This window comes from Saimiri boliviensis, chromosome 7, assembly GCF_048565385.1.
Source record: "Saimiri boliviensis isolate mSaiBol1 chromosome 7, mSaiBol1.pri, whole genome shotgun sequence".
NCBI classification, from domain to species: Eukaryota; Metazoa; Chordata; class Mammalia; order Primates; family Cebidae; genus Saimiri; species Saimiri boliviensis.
The window spans coordinates 9087440-9102658 of record NC_133455.1 but is presented as its reverse complement, the minus strand read 5'-3'; the positions used below and the strand labels follow the sequence as shown (position 1 = coordinate 9102658).

Below are 15219 nucleotides of genomic sequence, written 5' to 3'. Positions count from 1 at the left end.
TTTGACTTAACGATGGATGAACAAATTCACTCAAATAAATCTCTAGTGAAAGAGTGGGCTGGGGGTCCATGACCACTCACAGACAATGCTGAGAGAGATAGTAGCTATTGGCCTTGAGTTGCTGGCACTCCAGGCCGTTATTCAGTGTAGATTTAATAACAGAGGCTCTGAGTCAACACACATGCATAATGATTAAAGGCCAGGTTCTGAGGCCTAAAGCAAACACCATTTGTGGGTGATAAATCTGGTTGCCTTCCCCTTGAGAGAGCCATCTGGCCTGTGAAAGATTAAAGGTTATTTTTAGGATCACATGAGTAAACAAGTTATCAGGTAAACTCCTTCACATTCCCTAGTTATTTGCTTTTATCAACTAAAGGTAAAGGTAATTAGGCTGCTGTCAACCGAAACTTTTACTGAATCTATGCAAACTTCTTGGCCTTCCAAGGAGGTTTCTGACTATATTCTATAATTTTACAATCTTTCTAACCATCCTGACGATCTCCCACAGTCAAGAGTTCAAGACCAGCTTGGCCAACATGGTGAAACCTCTTCTCTACTGAAAATACAAAAAAATTTAACTGGGTGTGGTGGTACACACCTGTAATCCCAGCTACCCAGAGAAGGCTGAGGCAGGAGAATTGCTTGGAGGTTGCAGTGAACCAAGATTGCGCCACTGTACTTCAGCCCTGGGCGACACAGCAAGACTCCATCTCAAAAAAAAGAAGCGCCACTGGTTTTGGTATCTTGTACGAAGATTGTTGGAATCACAACTGGAACTAATCCAGCCTCTTAAGTAACCACTATTTTGTTTTAGGAGCAGTTGCAGAAGCTCGAGGTTGAACTGAGAGAAGTCACTAAGAACAAGGAGAAACTGAGGAAGAACTTGCTGGAACTGATTGAGTACACTCACATGCTGAGAGTGACAAAAACCTTTGTGAAACGCAATGTTGAGGTACTGAGTGACTCGTGAGGAAATACAATTTCTTTTTAAAAAATCTATAGACTTAGGCCGGGTGTGGTGGCTCAAGCCTGTAATCCCAGCACTTTGGGAGGCTGAGGTGGGTGGATCACGAGGTCGAGCGATCGAGACCATCCTGGTCAACTTGGTGAAACCCCATCTCTACTAAAAATACAAAAAATTAGCTGGGCATGGTGGCACGTGCCTATAATCCCAGTTACTCAGGAGGCTGAGGGAGGAGAATTGCTTGAACCCAGGAGGCAGAGGTTGCAGTGAGCCGAGATCGTGCCATTGCACTCCAGCCTGGGTAACAAGAGCGAAACTCCGTCTCAAAAAAAAAAAAAAATGTCTATAGACTTGATTTTGCTATTAGTTCATATAGATACGTTGCTTTTTTAAAAGAGATTAAATTTATTTATTTATTTATTTATCGAAATGGAGTTTTGCTCTTGTTGACCAAGCTGGATTGAAGTGGCACGATATCAGCTCACTGCATTCTCTGCCTTCCGGGTTCAGAGATTCTCCTGCCTCAGCCTCCTTAGTAGCTGAGATTACAGGCACTGCCCATCACCACACCTGTAATTTTTTGTATTTTTAGTAGAGACGGGGTTTCACCACGTTGGCCAAGCTGGTATCGAACTCCTGACCTCAGTTGATCCACTTACCTTGGCCTCCCAAAGTGCTGGGACCATAGGGGTGAGCCACCACGCCCAGCCTTAAGAGATTAAATTTAAACCTTGACTTTATTTTTCAGTTGGATTATATGACTTTAAAAAAAATTTTAAAGAGCCATTTCCTGTTAGTTGTTTTTAGCAATTACAGTACTAAATATTTATAAAATGGTTTAGTTTGTAGTTGAAAAAAATTTTTATGAGCATGGGAAATAAATTTAATGAAGGATGTTGAACTCTAAAATTTAGTTTTTCCAAATTGCTAAGTAAAGAAAGTAAAAGAATAATTTATAATTTCTAAGAATAGGTCAGATACAGTGGCTTATAACTGTAATCTCAGCACTTTGGGAGGCCAAGGCCGGAGGATGGCTTGAGCCCAAGAGTTCAAGACCAACCTGAACATAGTTGTTAATTCTATGTTAATTCATAGTTGTTAATTCTATGTTCAGAACATAGAATTAATATGAGACCTTGTCTATACAAAAAATAAAAAATTAGCTGAGCGTGGTGGTGCACACCTGTAGTCCCAGCTACCAGGGAGGCTGAGGTGAGAGGATCACTTGAGCCCAAAAGTTTGAGGCTGCAGTGAGCTGTGATAATGCTACTGTACTATAGCCTGAGTGACAGAGTGAGACCCTGTACCCTCTATCAAAAAAAAAGGATAAAGAATAGTCCATGTAGTAGCATTTTACAGAGCTGAGTATAAAATAAAAAAGTGCATCTGGGACCAGGCGCGGTGGCTCATGCCTTTAATCCCAGCACTTTGGGAGCCCAAGGCGGGCAGATCACAAGGTCAGGCGTTCAAGACCAGCCTGGCCAACATGGTGAAACCCCGTCTCTACTAAAAATACAAAAATTAGCTGGTCATCGTGGTGTGCGCCTGTCTCTCAGCTACTTGGGAGGCTGAGGCAGGATAATTGCTTGAATGGGGACCTGGGAGGTGGAGGTTACAGTAAGCCAAGATCGCATCATTGCACTCCAGCCTGGGCTACAGAGCAAGGCTCTGTCTCAAAAAAAGAAAAGTGCATCTCTTCTCAACCTCATTTCATTTGATATAATAGTGATTTTTGATAAAGTTGCTCTATCTTGGATGAAGGCAGTGAATTAAACTGTAACTGTCTTTTATGTAAATGTCTTCAAGTGGCTTACAAATAAGGGATGGGGAAGTTATCTTTTTATTTATGAGAGTTATGGATCTAAGTTGCTTTAGAAGCCTTTGCACCCAGATCTAAGTAGTTGGTTAGGATGCCCTATAAACTTGTTTGGAAATTTGACATGAGAAATAAAGTATCACTTTTAGTGAAACACACTTAGTTTCATATGTCTCTTTCTAGTTTGAACCCACTTATGAAGAATTCCCGTCCTTAGAGAATGATTCTTTGTTGGATTACAGCTGTATGCAGAGGCTGGGAGCAAAACTGGGGTAGGTGACAAGGCCTGGCATGTCAGGCTTCATACTGCTCTTCTTGTAAAAGGCAGATGAGCTCCATAGAGGGAATGAATGGGAACCGTTTTTTGTTTGTTTGTTTGTTTTTCTCCCATAGCAATAGAATGGGGACCATTTTAAAGCCTAGGGTTGAATGAAAGATAGTGAATAGTTGTTTAAGAAAACACTGTACTACTGTACTTGTTGAACTGAATTACTCAGCTGTATTGACTTTTTTACTCAATACAATGGAAATTTATTCTTTTGGTATAATGAGCTGTAAAGAAACAACACTTATGTCATTCAGTGTTACTTCTATAAGCCTAAAACAATTGGTCATTCAGGCATCAAATCCTGTCTGGTAGAAACTTGGTGGCTAAACTGAATTGGTTAATTTTTTTTTTTTTTTTTGAGACAGTTTCGCTCTTGCTGTCCAGGCTAGAGTACAATGGCACAATCTCGGCTCACCACAACCTCTGCCTCCCAGGTTCAAGCGATTGTCCTGCCTCAGCCTCCTAAGTAGCTGGGATTATAGGCATGCACTGCCATGCCTGGCTAATTTTGTATTTTTTAAAGTAGAGATATGGTTTCTCCATGTTGACCAGGCTGGTTTTGAACTCCTAACTTCAGGTGATCTGCCCGCCTTGGCCTCCCAAAGTGCTGGGATTACAGGCTTGAGCCACCGTGTCCGACCTAATTTTTTAAATTAATCTTACTTTAAAGTTCTCCTGCTGCTGTTTATTCTTTCTGCTTACTAAAACTAATGGTAGCCTGTTTTCTCATGTGATTTGTGATTTTTAAAATGACTATGAACTCATATTTCACAGTTCCTGATCTGAAGGAATTCAGTGATGTTTAGTTTGAGGATGTTTTTCTCCAGAGAGAATTTGTTTTGACATTTGCCACGTACCTGGGAGTGCTCTGTCAACCTGGAATCCTTTATATTTTTCTGAGCATTGGGATTTTAAGCCTCAAACCTGAGTGAATTTTAACCTGTGGTTATAAATTCTTAGGGAAGACTTCTCCCTTCATCTAGAACCAAAATGGAAAGAAACAAGGTTACATGTCGGCTCCAGGTTCCTTTGCAAGGCGGGTGTTTTTGTAGTCCACCCGTTTGCTAAAGGTGTAGCTCTTTGTGCATGGAGCAGTCCCAGCCAGAGAGGAGAGTCAATCGTATTTGTTCAGCTTATCTAGACCCAGTTCTCGGCCCCTGCGTCCCATGCTGGTATTAACATAAGGCTTTAAGATACTGGGTTCAATGTCATAATCAGGACAGCTGTGAGGTCCTGTTTTCCTTTTAGATTCCAAGAATTTTTTTTTTTTTTTTTTTGAGAAGGAGTTTTGCTCTTGTTACCCAGGCTGGAGTACACAATGGCGCGATCTCGGCTCACCGCAACCTCCGCCTCCTGGGTTCAGGCAATTCTCTTGCCTCAGCCTCCTGAGTAGCTGGGATTACAGGCACGCGCCACCGTGCCCAGCTAATTTGTTTGTATTTTTAGTAGAGACGGGGTTTCACCATGTTGACCAGGATGGTCTCGATCTCTTAACCTCATGATCCACCCGCCTCGGCCTCCCAAAGTGCTGGGATTACAGGCATGAGCCACCGTACCCAGCCAAGAATTTCTCTTCATTATAAGCTCATCTACACATTTAAAAAGAAGTTTGAAAAATATTCTACCCAGCACTTGAGATATTTTGCTGTCAGAGGGCTTTCAGGATATATTTGCCACTTGGTAGAAATGGAAGTCTTCATCATTCTTTTAATGTAGTTTCATAACATTTATTGCTTTCAGTTGACTACAGGTTGACTTTATTGCCTCACAGATTTGTGTCTGGCCTAATCAACCAAGGAAAAGTGGAAGCATTTGAAAAAATGTTGTGGAGAGCCTGCAAAGGGTACACCATTGTGTCCTATGCAGAACTGGATGAGTCCCTTGAAGACCCTGAAACAGTGAGTAAATGTCACCATCACCTTTTGGCAATAACGGACTGACAGCAGAGCTGGAGATAAGGTAGAAAGAATGTTTTTCTCCTGAACAATTTGGTAAGAAGTTGTTAACCCGATGCCTTATATCCCCAACCATATGTGTGTATATTGTTCCTGAAATCAAGGACATTGTCTTGTGTAGCCACAGTATGACTTTTAGTCAGGAAATGAACGTAGATAGGTTACTACATCCTGAGCCTTGAATATCATTCAGATTTCACCAGTTGTCCTAGTACTGTCAAAGCAAATAATTTAATTAAGCATCACATATAGATTTAGTTGTTATGTCTTAAACTGTCTCTTTTTTTAAACTTTGTTTTTTTTTTTTTTAAGGAGATGCGGTCCCCTTCTGTTGCCCAGGCTGGTCTCAAACTCCTGGCCTCAAGCGATCCTTTCACGTGGGGCTCTCAGAGCCTCCCAGAGTGTTGGGATTACTGGTGTGAACCTCCTCACCTGGCCTTTTTTTTTTAGATTTACTTTTTATCTTTGGTAGAGATGGGGCTCTCATTTTTTTTCTAGGTTGGTCTCAGGAATTTTGGCTGCAAGATTAATACACATCCCATAGTAGTTTTGACACAAAAAGAGAAATTTGGCTGTGATTTACTTAAATTTTTTTATTTTTTTAATTTTTTTAGATGGAGTGTTGCTCTGTCACCCAGGCTGGAGATCTCAGCTCACTGCAACCTCCACCTCCCGGATTCAAGCTATTCTCCTCTTGGTCTCCTGAGTAGCTGGGATTACAGACGCACACTACCACACCCAGTTCATTATTTTTAGTAGACACGGGGTTTCACCATGTTGGCCAGGCTGGTCTTGAACTCCTGACCTTAGGTGATGCACTGCCTTGGCCTCCCAAAGTGCTGGGATTACAGGCGTGAGCCACTGTGCCTAGCCTGTGATTTGTTTTTGATTTTCTAAAATAAAAATCTAATCAGTTTGAAATCTAATCAGTTACGCTGTTCGCACCTGTAATATTTTCTGCTGTTTTGTAGCTTTGGTAACCGTAAATAGTCATCCGTTAATTGTCCTTCAGTTGTGACCTTGGTGACTTTTCTATTTCAAGCTGATGATTAAAACTAAGATCAAAATTGCTCTGAAGTAGCATTTACATATTTTTTGAGTTTCTTTGTTAAGAGAAAATACCAGTCATTCTCATGCATAGCATTTACTCAAGTTAAAAAAATCTTTTTAAAATAGAATTTGTAAGTTCTCTTGGGCCTCTTCAACAGTGTCCACTTCCCGGGTTCAAGTGATTCTCCTGCCTCAGCCTCCCAAGTAGCTGGGATTACAGGTGCCTGCCACCATGCCCGGCTAATTTTTTTATTTTTAGTGGAGATGGGGTTTCACCATGTTGGCCAGGCTGGTCTCGAACTCCTGATCTCAAGCGATTACCTGCCTTGGCCTCCCAAAGTGCTGGGATTACAGGTGTGAGCCACTGTGCCCGGCCTTTTATGCCAAATTTTTATGGAATATGTTAAAGAGCAGTAAACATCTCTGAAGGAATACAGAGAATGGATAGATGTATGTCTTGAAAATACAATCCCGTCCCCATAGTTATAAAGAAAATGCATGTTCGCTATAGAAAAGTGAGCACAATGCAGAAAACACTCGTTAGCTTCCTGTTCTGAGCTACTGTGAACATGCCAATGTATGTTCTCTCAGTCATTTTCTGGATAAGATAGGGGTGTTTTATTTGGTAACTTTGACTCAGGTTCTAGGATTTGTTTATAGTGTCAGGTTTAGTGTCTTTTGGGTTCAATGTCTGACCCCCTTGAAGTCATTACAGACGCCAGAGACTATTTTTAGCCATTTTTTCCCATTGGTGTCCTTTCTAAATGCTGACCTTTCTCTCTGCATCAAAGCTAGACATGGGCGCTGTCTTTGGTTGTATAGTTTGTGTTTTTCTGTTGTACGGCACCTCTTCTGCCTTGTGCCTTAAGGGGTTGTGTTGCCCAGGCTGGTCTTGAACTGAGCTCAAACGATCCTCCTGCCTTGGCCCTCTAAAATGTTGGGATTACTATTCCCGGCCTCTTTTTCCTGGTTTTAACTCTTTTCTGACAGTGTGAAGTCGGCTTCCCTTATCCACAGTGTGTTTGGTGGGTTGCTTAGTTAATTGACTTACTTGTTCATTGTGTTCATTCTCCCAGCCACATCCTCCCCCTCCCCCTCCTGCCATCCCCTCTCTCCCACCACCACCTGCCCATGCTGTGCTGTAGCTCCCCAGCCTGTACTCCTGTTCCCTGAGGCCCAGGGCTCAATTTTTGGACAGCTTCCCTCTTCTTTTTGTCCTTGGGGATCTCACAGAATTTTATGCCCCAAATGTATATATTCCTAGCTTGGACCTATCCCCATAATATTAGACTTTTAAGTCTGTCTATTCCATATCTCCTTTTAAGTATCTCGAAGACGGTTTTCTGCTTTTGCCTAAAACTGAACATGTGATCTTTCCTCCCAAACTTGCCCTTCCAGACCCACTGATCTAACTGCGCAGGCGGAAAGCCCCGGGTTTCTCCCCACTCTTCTCTGTTTCTCGAGTCTCACTTGAATCCCTCAGCAGATCTGGTGACCATGTCTTATGAATAGGGAGTCTGGCCGCCTCTCACTCTGCCTCCCTCCTTGTCCAGGTCTCGTCCCCGAACCTGCCTCACCTGGCTGGGCTCCTGCTCGTGCCTCTGCCTTACCCTGGTCTCTCCTCCCAGCCTCCTGAATGATCCCCAGGAAACCACAGTCAGATCATTTCATTCCTCTACTCAGGACCCTCCAGGGGCCTCCTGTTTTCTTCACCCAAACCCCTCGGGGGCGCACAGTGGGCCCGTGGCCTCCTCACATCTCTGCGCTGTGTTACCGCATCCCTCCCCTGCAGTGCTGGCCTCCTTGAGTCTCCTGACCGTGCTTCTGTGTGTGTTTCTCCTCTGCCTGGAAGAGGCATGTGCTTCTCTTCTCCCAGCATCTACGGGGCTGGCGTCCTCACTCCTGCATTTTTTTTTCCGTTTGCCCTGACTTGAAGCTTACCTGCATGTGTTTATGCTTAGCTGCCTCCTTCTCGGGGAGGTCTTCCTTGCCCGTCCCATGTGAGGTCACAGTGCCCGAGCCTCTCTTCTCCTGCCTCCTAATCCTGCATGTGCTCTTTATAGCACTTCTCTCTGCTTGGCCTACTTTCTTTGTTTCTTTTGCTGTTAAGTTAAATATAAGTTTAAGTTCCCTTCCCCTCCCAGGTCAGGGTTTTTGTGTGTTTTCCTCACTGCTGTATCCCTGGCATCTATAATAGTGCCTGGCAAATAGGCTGAAAACCTATTCAGGTTTTATAGAATTCTGTTTTGTTGGGTATTTGTAAATTCAAGTGATTCTTCATTATTTACAGTAATTATGTTCATAAAGTCACTGAGCTCTCTAAATCATCAGCTGTGGAGCCACTGCTCCTAGGAGAAACACAGGAGTTGAGTATTCACATTAAGCTCCCAGCCAGCAGCTCTGTGAGTTAAGCCTGAACGAAGCATCCCTAACACACGCTGTGTCTCCATCAGGCACATCACAGCTGTCTTGTGCTCAGGACACCAGACTGCACCTCAGCACAACTCTTGGGGGCCGTTTTATATCCTGAAATCACCAGAAAAAGTACCAAAGTGTGAAAAACATGACAACAAACAGGACACTCATTGATAGTCTGACCGAGGCGATGGGAAGGCAGGGTGTCACCTTGTTGGACTTTACCTGGAAATGTGGGTATCAGGTGCCTGAAATTTTTGGCTGCTCTGCACATGACTGAAAGTGCTCTGTGGATTGATTTGGGGCTGTTACAGCATGTAGGTACATTTATAATTACAGACTCCTCAAATAAGGAGGATTGACCGTATTGAGTGAATGAATGAATGAACGCTTTGACAGTGTTTGAGCTGCCAAAGTTCTAGAAGTTGTATATGCAGAAGTAACACCCTTATTCATTCTTTGTAGGGGGAAGTCATAAAATGGTATGTCTTTTTAATATCCTTTTGGGGAGAGCAGATTGGCCACAAGGTTAAGAAGATATGTGATTGGTAAGAAAAAGAAACATTTCATTTCATTTATGTCTTTATATTCAGTCACCTCTGGTTTTCCTTCAGTATCCCTCTGGAGTCTGCTAGGGTGGCTGCTAGTTTTTGTTATATGGTTTCCTTGCTGCACTGCTAAGTTCTTGAACCTTTAATTCATCATCTCTGTTGTCAGTGCATTACTTAAAATTATTTACGGGTTGGGCGCAGTGGCTCACGCCTGTATCCCAGCACTTTGGGAGGCCGAGGCGGGTGGATCACGAGGTCAAGAGATCGAGACCATCCTTGTCAACATGGTGAAACCCCGTCTCTACTAAAAGTATAAAAAATCAGCTGGGCATGGTGGCACGTGCCTGTAATCCCAGCTACTCAGGAGGCTGAGGCAGGAGAATTGCCTGAACCCAGGAGGCGGAGGTTGCGGTGAGCCGAGATCACGCCATTGCACTCCAGCCTGGGTAACAAGAGCGAAACTCCCTCTCAAAAAAAAAAAAAAAAAAAAAAAAAAAAATTATTTAAAAGTAGAGACCGTGTTAATAATACTCCTAGATTTGACTTTTTTCCTTGGGGGATCAAGGCTTCAGATTGGTTGAAAAAGGAATGAAGTTTTCATACGTTGTGACTTCCTGTTGCTTTGAGCTACCCATTGGGCTTATCTGTCGTTACTGAGCACGTGGCACCTCTTCTGTTCTGGTTACCCTGGGGCAGGACTGTGGTGTGTGGTGAGGAGGGGGTGTTTGGTGGCTTGTCTGGATGCACAGCCTCCCTGTGCCACTCTCACTGGACTCACTTGGACAAGTGGCCAAGCCTCAGTTTCTTCATCTATAAAAGGGGAGAGTGCCTTATAGGTCTTTTAGGACTAAATGAGATTATCAGGTGAAAGATGTCAGTTTGGCATAAGCCATCGGTAATTTTGAGTAGTGGTACAACAGTCATCTGTGACTTAACTCCTGTCAGCAAATGGGAACATAAGCAAAAGCCAAATCAAGTTGGAAAACTCAAAAGAACAGCCCTTTGCTTTCTTACATCAATGGAGAACTCGGCTTGCCTTGATTCTTGCAGGGTAGGGGTGGGATTTGGGTGTTTTCTATTTACCAGAATTTGGTTCTCAATTGGTGGAATAGAAAGTAATTTCAGGTGTTACCCACATAAAGCTTTTATTTTTAATAGATATTTGTTTTACTATAGATTAGAAAACTATACCCAGCTCAGCAAACACATGATTTCACAGATATTGTTGCTTAGGATAAGGCTAGAATAGGTGTTTAATTTTTCAAAGGCAGAACTTAAAGAAAAATCAAGGTATGGTGTTAACATATGAAGATGGTCTGGGAATGCCTGCAGTTTGGGGGACAAAGCTCAGTATTCCCCCTTGAGGTCTGGACGCTGAGTGGCCCTGGAGAAAACACCAGCTCAGGGAGACTGCAGACCCTGTCAAAGGCAACTGCTAGGAAGCCAGAGCCCTTTTCTCCTTTCGTTTTCGCGTGCGCGTGCGTGCGTTCGTGTGTGTGTATGTGTGTCTTTGTGTTTGTGTTTATGTTTATGCCTGTTCAGTGATTCCCAGCTCAAGGATATTGCTGAATTTTAGGAAGTTGGAATTGGGAATGAACTGCTGGGAATCACTGAGGGCAGGAGTGGCATTTGGATCCAAGAGGGAGTTAGCTGGATTTGTTTCACTCAGCAGCTGCTTGCTGAGCATCCGTATGCACGGCCTGACCGAGGGCGGATGCCTGAGTCTACACCCGTCTCTCCCAAACAGCTGCTTTCATTTTGTTTTGTTGGGAGATGTGCAGGGGAGGTGAGTGTGTTTAGTTCTAGCGCTGACAGGTGTGAGAGCGTGTTCAACTCTGTCTTCCAGCTACCACTGCCACGTATACCCCTATCCAAACACAGCCGAGGAGCGGAGGGAGATCCAGGAGGGGCTGAACACGCGCATTCAAGATCTCTACACTGTGAGTGAGTCTGAAGCGGGTGCCTCCTTATTGGAGGGCTGCCAGACGTTTACATATCCATTTTCTCTCCTTTTTAAAACAGATAATATTGGTTGTAGACAAATCCAGATGTTCTAGTGAGATTGGAATGTTGCTCCTCCTCCCCATGGAAGTTTTATTTTAGCAACGTGTTAGGAACATGAGTAATAATGATGGGGCTTTGAAAAAAGATTTTGTGGTCACCTTTGATATGTTGGATGGTAATTATATATTTTTTTTGAAACAGGATCTCACTGTTGCCCAGGCTGGAGTGCAGTGGCGTAATCTTGGCTCACTGCAACCTCTGCCACCTGGGTTCAAGCGATTGTCCTGCTTTAGCCTCCCAAGTAGCCAGGATTACAGGCATGTACCACCACGCTTGGCTAATTTTTGTATTTTTAGTAGAGACAGAGTTTCACCTTGTTGCCTAGCCTGGTCTCAAATTCTTGACCTCCAATGATTCTCCCACCCCAGCCCCACAAAGTACAGGGATTACAGGTGTGAGCCACCACGCTCAGCCTGGATTGTAATTCCTGATCACAAGAGACAAGCCAGCCCCAGTTAACATGGTGGGCATTATTTTACCCGTAGGATTTAAATTCATTTTTCTTCTGATGACAGTGAGAGTTCTCGTTGGCAAGAAGCCTCCTTCTGGCTCACTTAAGCGAGAGAGGATCTCTGACAGGATTGGGATGGGCGTTCTTTGGTGAATCACAGGGTTGACAGGGGCGAGGCCAAGCTTGGGAGTGCGTAGGAACCCAGGGAGCTTGCTGGACCCTGGTAGGCCGTCACACTGCTGCAGTGATGATGATGTGTCACCATTTCCTCTGCCCCTGAGGTCATGTTCTCCAGAGGCAACCTCCCAGAAGAGGGTATATGATTGACTGAGCTTAGATTTTTCTGCCCACCTCTGAGTGGTACTAGAGGCGGGGAGAGGAAAGAAGGAATGGCTCCCTTATCAGCCACCAGGAGAGACAGGTGCTTGGAATGATCCTCCGTCAGTGGGGAGAAAGTCTTCTAAAGGAAGTCGGGTGTCAGGTGGTCAAAAACCAAAACATGCCCACTCCGCTGAAAGCCCCTGTTGTTCGTCCCCAGGTGCTGCACAAAACTGAGGACTATTTGAGGCAAGTGCTATGTAAAGCGGCTGAGTCTGTCTACAGCCGTGTGATCCAGGTGAAGAAAATGAAGGCCATCTACCACATGCTGAACATGTGCAGCTTCGATGTGACCAACAAGTGCCTCATTGCCGAGGTCTGGTGTCCTGAGGCCGATCTGCAGGACCTGCGCCGGGCGCTGGAGGAGGGCTCGGTAAGGCCGCCTTCCTCTGCTCTGCCAGGAACAGAAGAGAAACTAATGGAACTGATAAGTTCAGAGAAACAAAGGAAGTGAGAATTTCATAGAGTAATGAGAATGCACTGTATTGACCCTTCTTTTGGTTTTTTAAAAATATTAATTTAAAAAATTGAAATAGAGATGAGGTTTCGCTATGCTGCCCAGGCTTGTCGCAAACTCCTGGTCCCAAGCGATCCTCTTGCCTCAGCCTCCCAAAGTGCTGGGATTACAGGTGTGAGCCACTGTGCCCAGCCTTGGCTCTGTATTTTAACTGAAATTATGGTGAGCTGGTTATTCAAAGCTGTGTGTGTGTACATGCGTTTTTAAATTGCTCTTTTGAGTAATTCATTCATTCACATGGTTTAAAAGTGAAGAGAAATAAGGGTAGGAAAGACAGTGCAGCAGGTTCCACCCACCCCACAGCCTCACTTGTCCACTTTCTCCACTCAGAGATAACCATTGCTCAGTGCTGTTATTTCTTTGAGTTTCTTAACCATAGATAAGCAGATATGAATAGATAATATTTTTCTTTTTCTTCTCAAAAGGGAAGAAATGTATTTATACATTCTTTTCACTTAATAAAACTCTTTTTCTTGCAACTATTTTATATTCTGCTGTGTGCATACTATGGCTTATTTAACCAGTTCTCTTGTCATTTAGGCAGTTTTCACTTTTACAAATAGTACTATGATGTACAAATCTTTTTTTTTTTTTTTTTTTTGACAAGGAATCTCGCTCTGTCACCCAGGCTGGAGTGCAGTGGTGTGACCTTGGCTCACTGCAACATCTGCCTCCCAATTCAAGCAATTCTTCTGCCTCAGCCTCCTGAGTAGCTGGGACTACAGGCGCGTGCCACCATGCCTGGCTAATTTTTTGTATTTTTGGTGGAGACGGGGTTTCACCATATTGGTCAGGCTGGTCTTGAACTCCTGACCTTGTGATTTGCCTGTCTTGGCCTCCCAAAGTGCTGGGATTACAGGAGTGAGCCACCGTGCCTGGCCATACAAATCTCTTTGTAGGTAAACAGAAATGGAATTGCTGGACTGATTTTGATAGATGTTGTCAGCTTTGTATTTCTCTTATTGTGAATGAAGGGGAATACCTTTTTTTAAGAGCCTTTTGAATTTTCTCTTTTGTGAACTGTCTCTTAATATTCTGCAGTCATTTTCCATTGTATGTTGGCTTTTCTCTTACCAATTTCTCTTGGCTCCTGGTCTGTGACACCAGTAATAATATTTTCCCCTGTTTGTCCCTTATCTTTTGACTTAGGATATTTCTAATTATTTGTTTTGGTTACGCAGAAGTTTTTTGTTAAATATAGTTGAACGTACTCATCTTTGCTCTCATAACCTTCTGGATTTTGAATCACAGGCTTTTCCCACTTCGAGGTTATAGAGTAATTCTCCCACGTTCCTGTGAGGTTTTTCTTCTATGCTAAACTCAGGCTTTGGTCGTGGAAAGAACAGGTTTACATATTTCAAGTGACAGTTAAGGGAACATGTTTTTCATGAGTTCTTTGGTTATGTAACCTTGTCTCATTACATAATTCTGTGATGGTACAAATGTAAAATATAATGTCCATTATGGCATAAACATGAAATACCCAGTACTAAGAAAGACAGCAACACATAAATTGTATTTTGTTATTTACAGTGTGAGCCATCTACTTGAGAGTTAAACACAGATGATTCTTATTTATCGAGGTGACATCAGCTCTGACTCTTGGTTTTCCCTGTCAAGGGGTACTGAGCTCTTATTGCCCATAGTCCCGGCCTGTTCTCTATTTTTTTTTTTTTTTTTTTTGAGATGGAGTTTCGCTCGTTACCCAGGCTGGAGTGCAATGGCGCGATCTTGGCTCACTGCAACCTCCACCTCCTGGGTTCAAGCAATTCTCCTGCCTCAGCCTCCCAAGTAGCTGGGACTACAGGCATGCGCCACCATGCCCAGCTAATTTTTGTATTTTTAGTAGAGACGGGGTTTCACTGTGTTGACCAGGATGGTCTCGATCTCTTGACCTCGTGATCCACCCGCCTCGGCCTCCCAAAGTGCTGGGATTACAGGCGTGAGCCACTGCGCCCGGCCTCCGGCCTGTTCTCTTTCCTCATCTTTTCTGTCCTGTGTTATTTTTCTCCATGCATTTTTAGTTTTCTTTTTTTTTTTGAGACGGAGTTTCGCTCTCGTTACCCAGGCTGGAGTGCAATGGCGCGATCTCGGCTCACCGCAACCTCTGCCTCCTGGGCTCAGGCAATTCTCCTGCCTCAGCCTCCTAAGTAGCTGGGATTACAGGCACGCGCCACCACGCCCAGGTAGTTTTTTGTATTTTTAGTAGAGACGGGGTTTCACTATGTTTACCAGGATGGTCTCGATCTCTCGACCTCGTGATCCACCCGCCTCGGCCTCCCAAAGTGCTGGGATTACAGGTTTGAGCCACCGAGCCCGGCCGCATTTTTAGTTTTCTTGAAAACGAGCTGGCTTTCGAAGATAGAAGCAGGTGACTGAAACATTCTCCACTGTTGATGAAGGCCAGCTCATCACCCGCTTCCCCACACCTCGTGAATCTGGCCCTTCACAGTTGCCTTGGTAGTCAGCTCATGTTTAGAGGATGCCTTTTCTTCTGTCACCAAGACTGAATTTGATCAGGCACACAGGGGCCTCATGTGCAGAACTCCTAACAGGCTGTGCAGGTGGAAGCGGGGAGTCTGAGCTTCCGGCCTACTGATCCCAGTTCTTGGGTTCATGTCTCTCTAGTCCCTTGACTACCAGAAGCTTGTTCCCTAGAGATGCCTCGGGAAACTTGGAAGAATCATATTCCCTGAATTCTCACATTGATCACAGTGTCTGTCTGTCTGC

At 44.0% G+C, this 15219-nt stretch overlaps 1 protein-coding gene across 1 annotated transcript in view; it reads left to right on the top strand.

Annotated features, from left to right (window-relative positions):
- ATP6V0A2 (ATPase H+ transporting V0 subunit a2) overlaps positions 1-15219 on the top strand; it is a 55299-nt gene that overhangs the window by 14043 nt on the left and 26037 nt on the right. Inside the window, exons 4-9 of the mRNA XM_039471920.2 lie at positions 815-952; positions 2964-3052; positions 4880-5006; positions 8994-9076; positions 10926-11019; positions 12133-12345. Coding sequence (XP_039327854.1) covers positions 815-952; positions 2964-3052; positions 4880-5006; positions 8994-9076; positions 10926-11019; positions 12133-12345 — 744 coding nt within the window. The remainder of the gene's footprint in view (positions 1-814; positions 953-2963; positions 3053-4879; positions 5007-8993; positions 9077-10925; positions 11020-12132; positions 12346-15219) is intronic.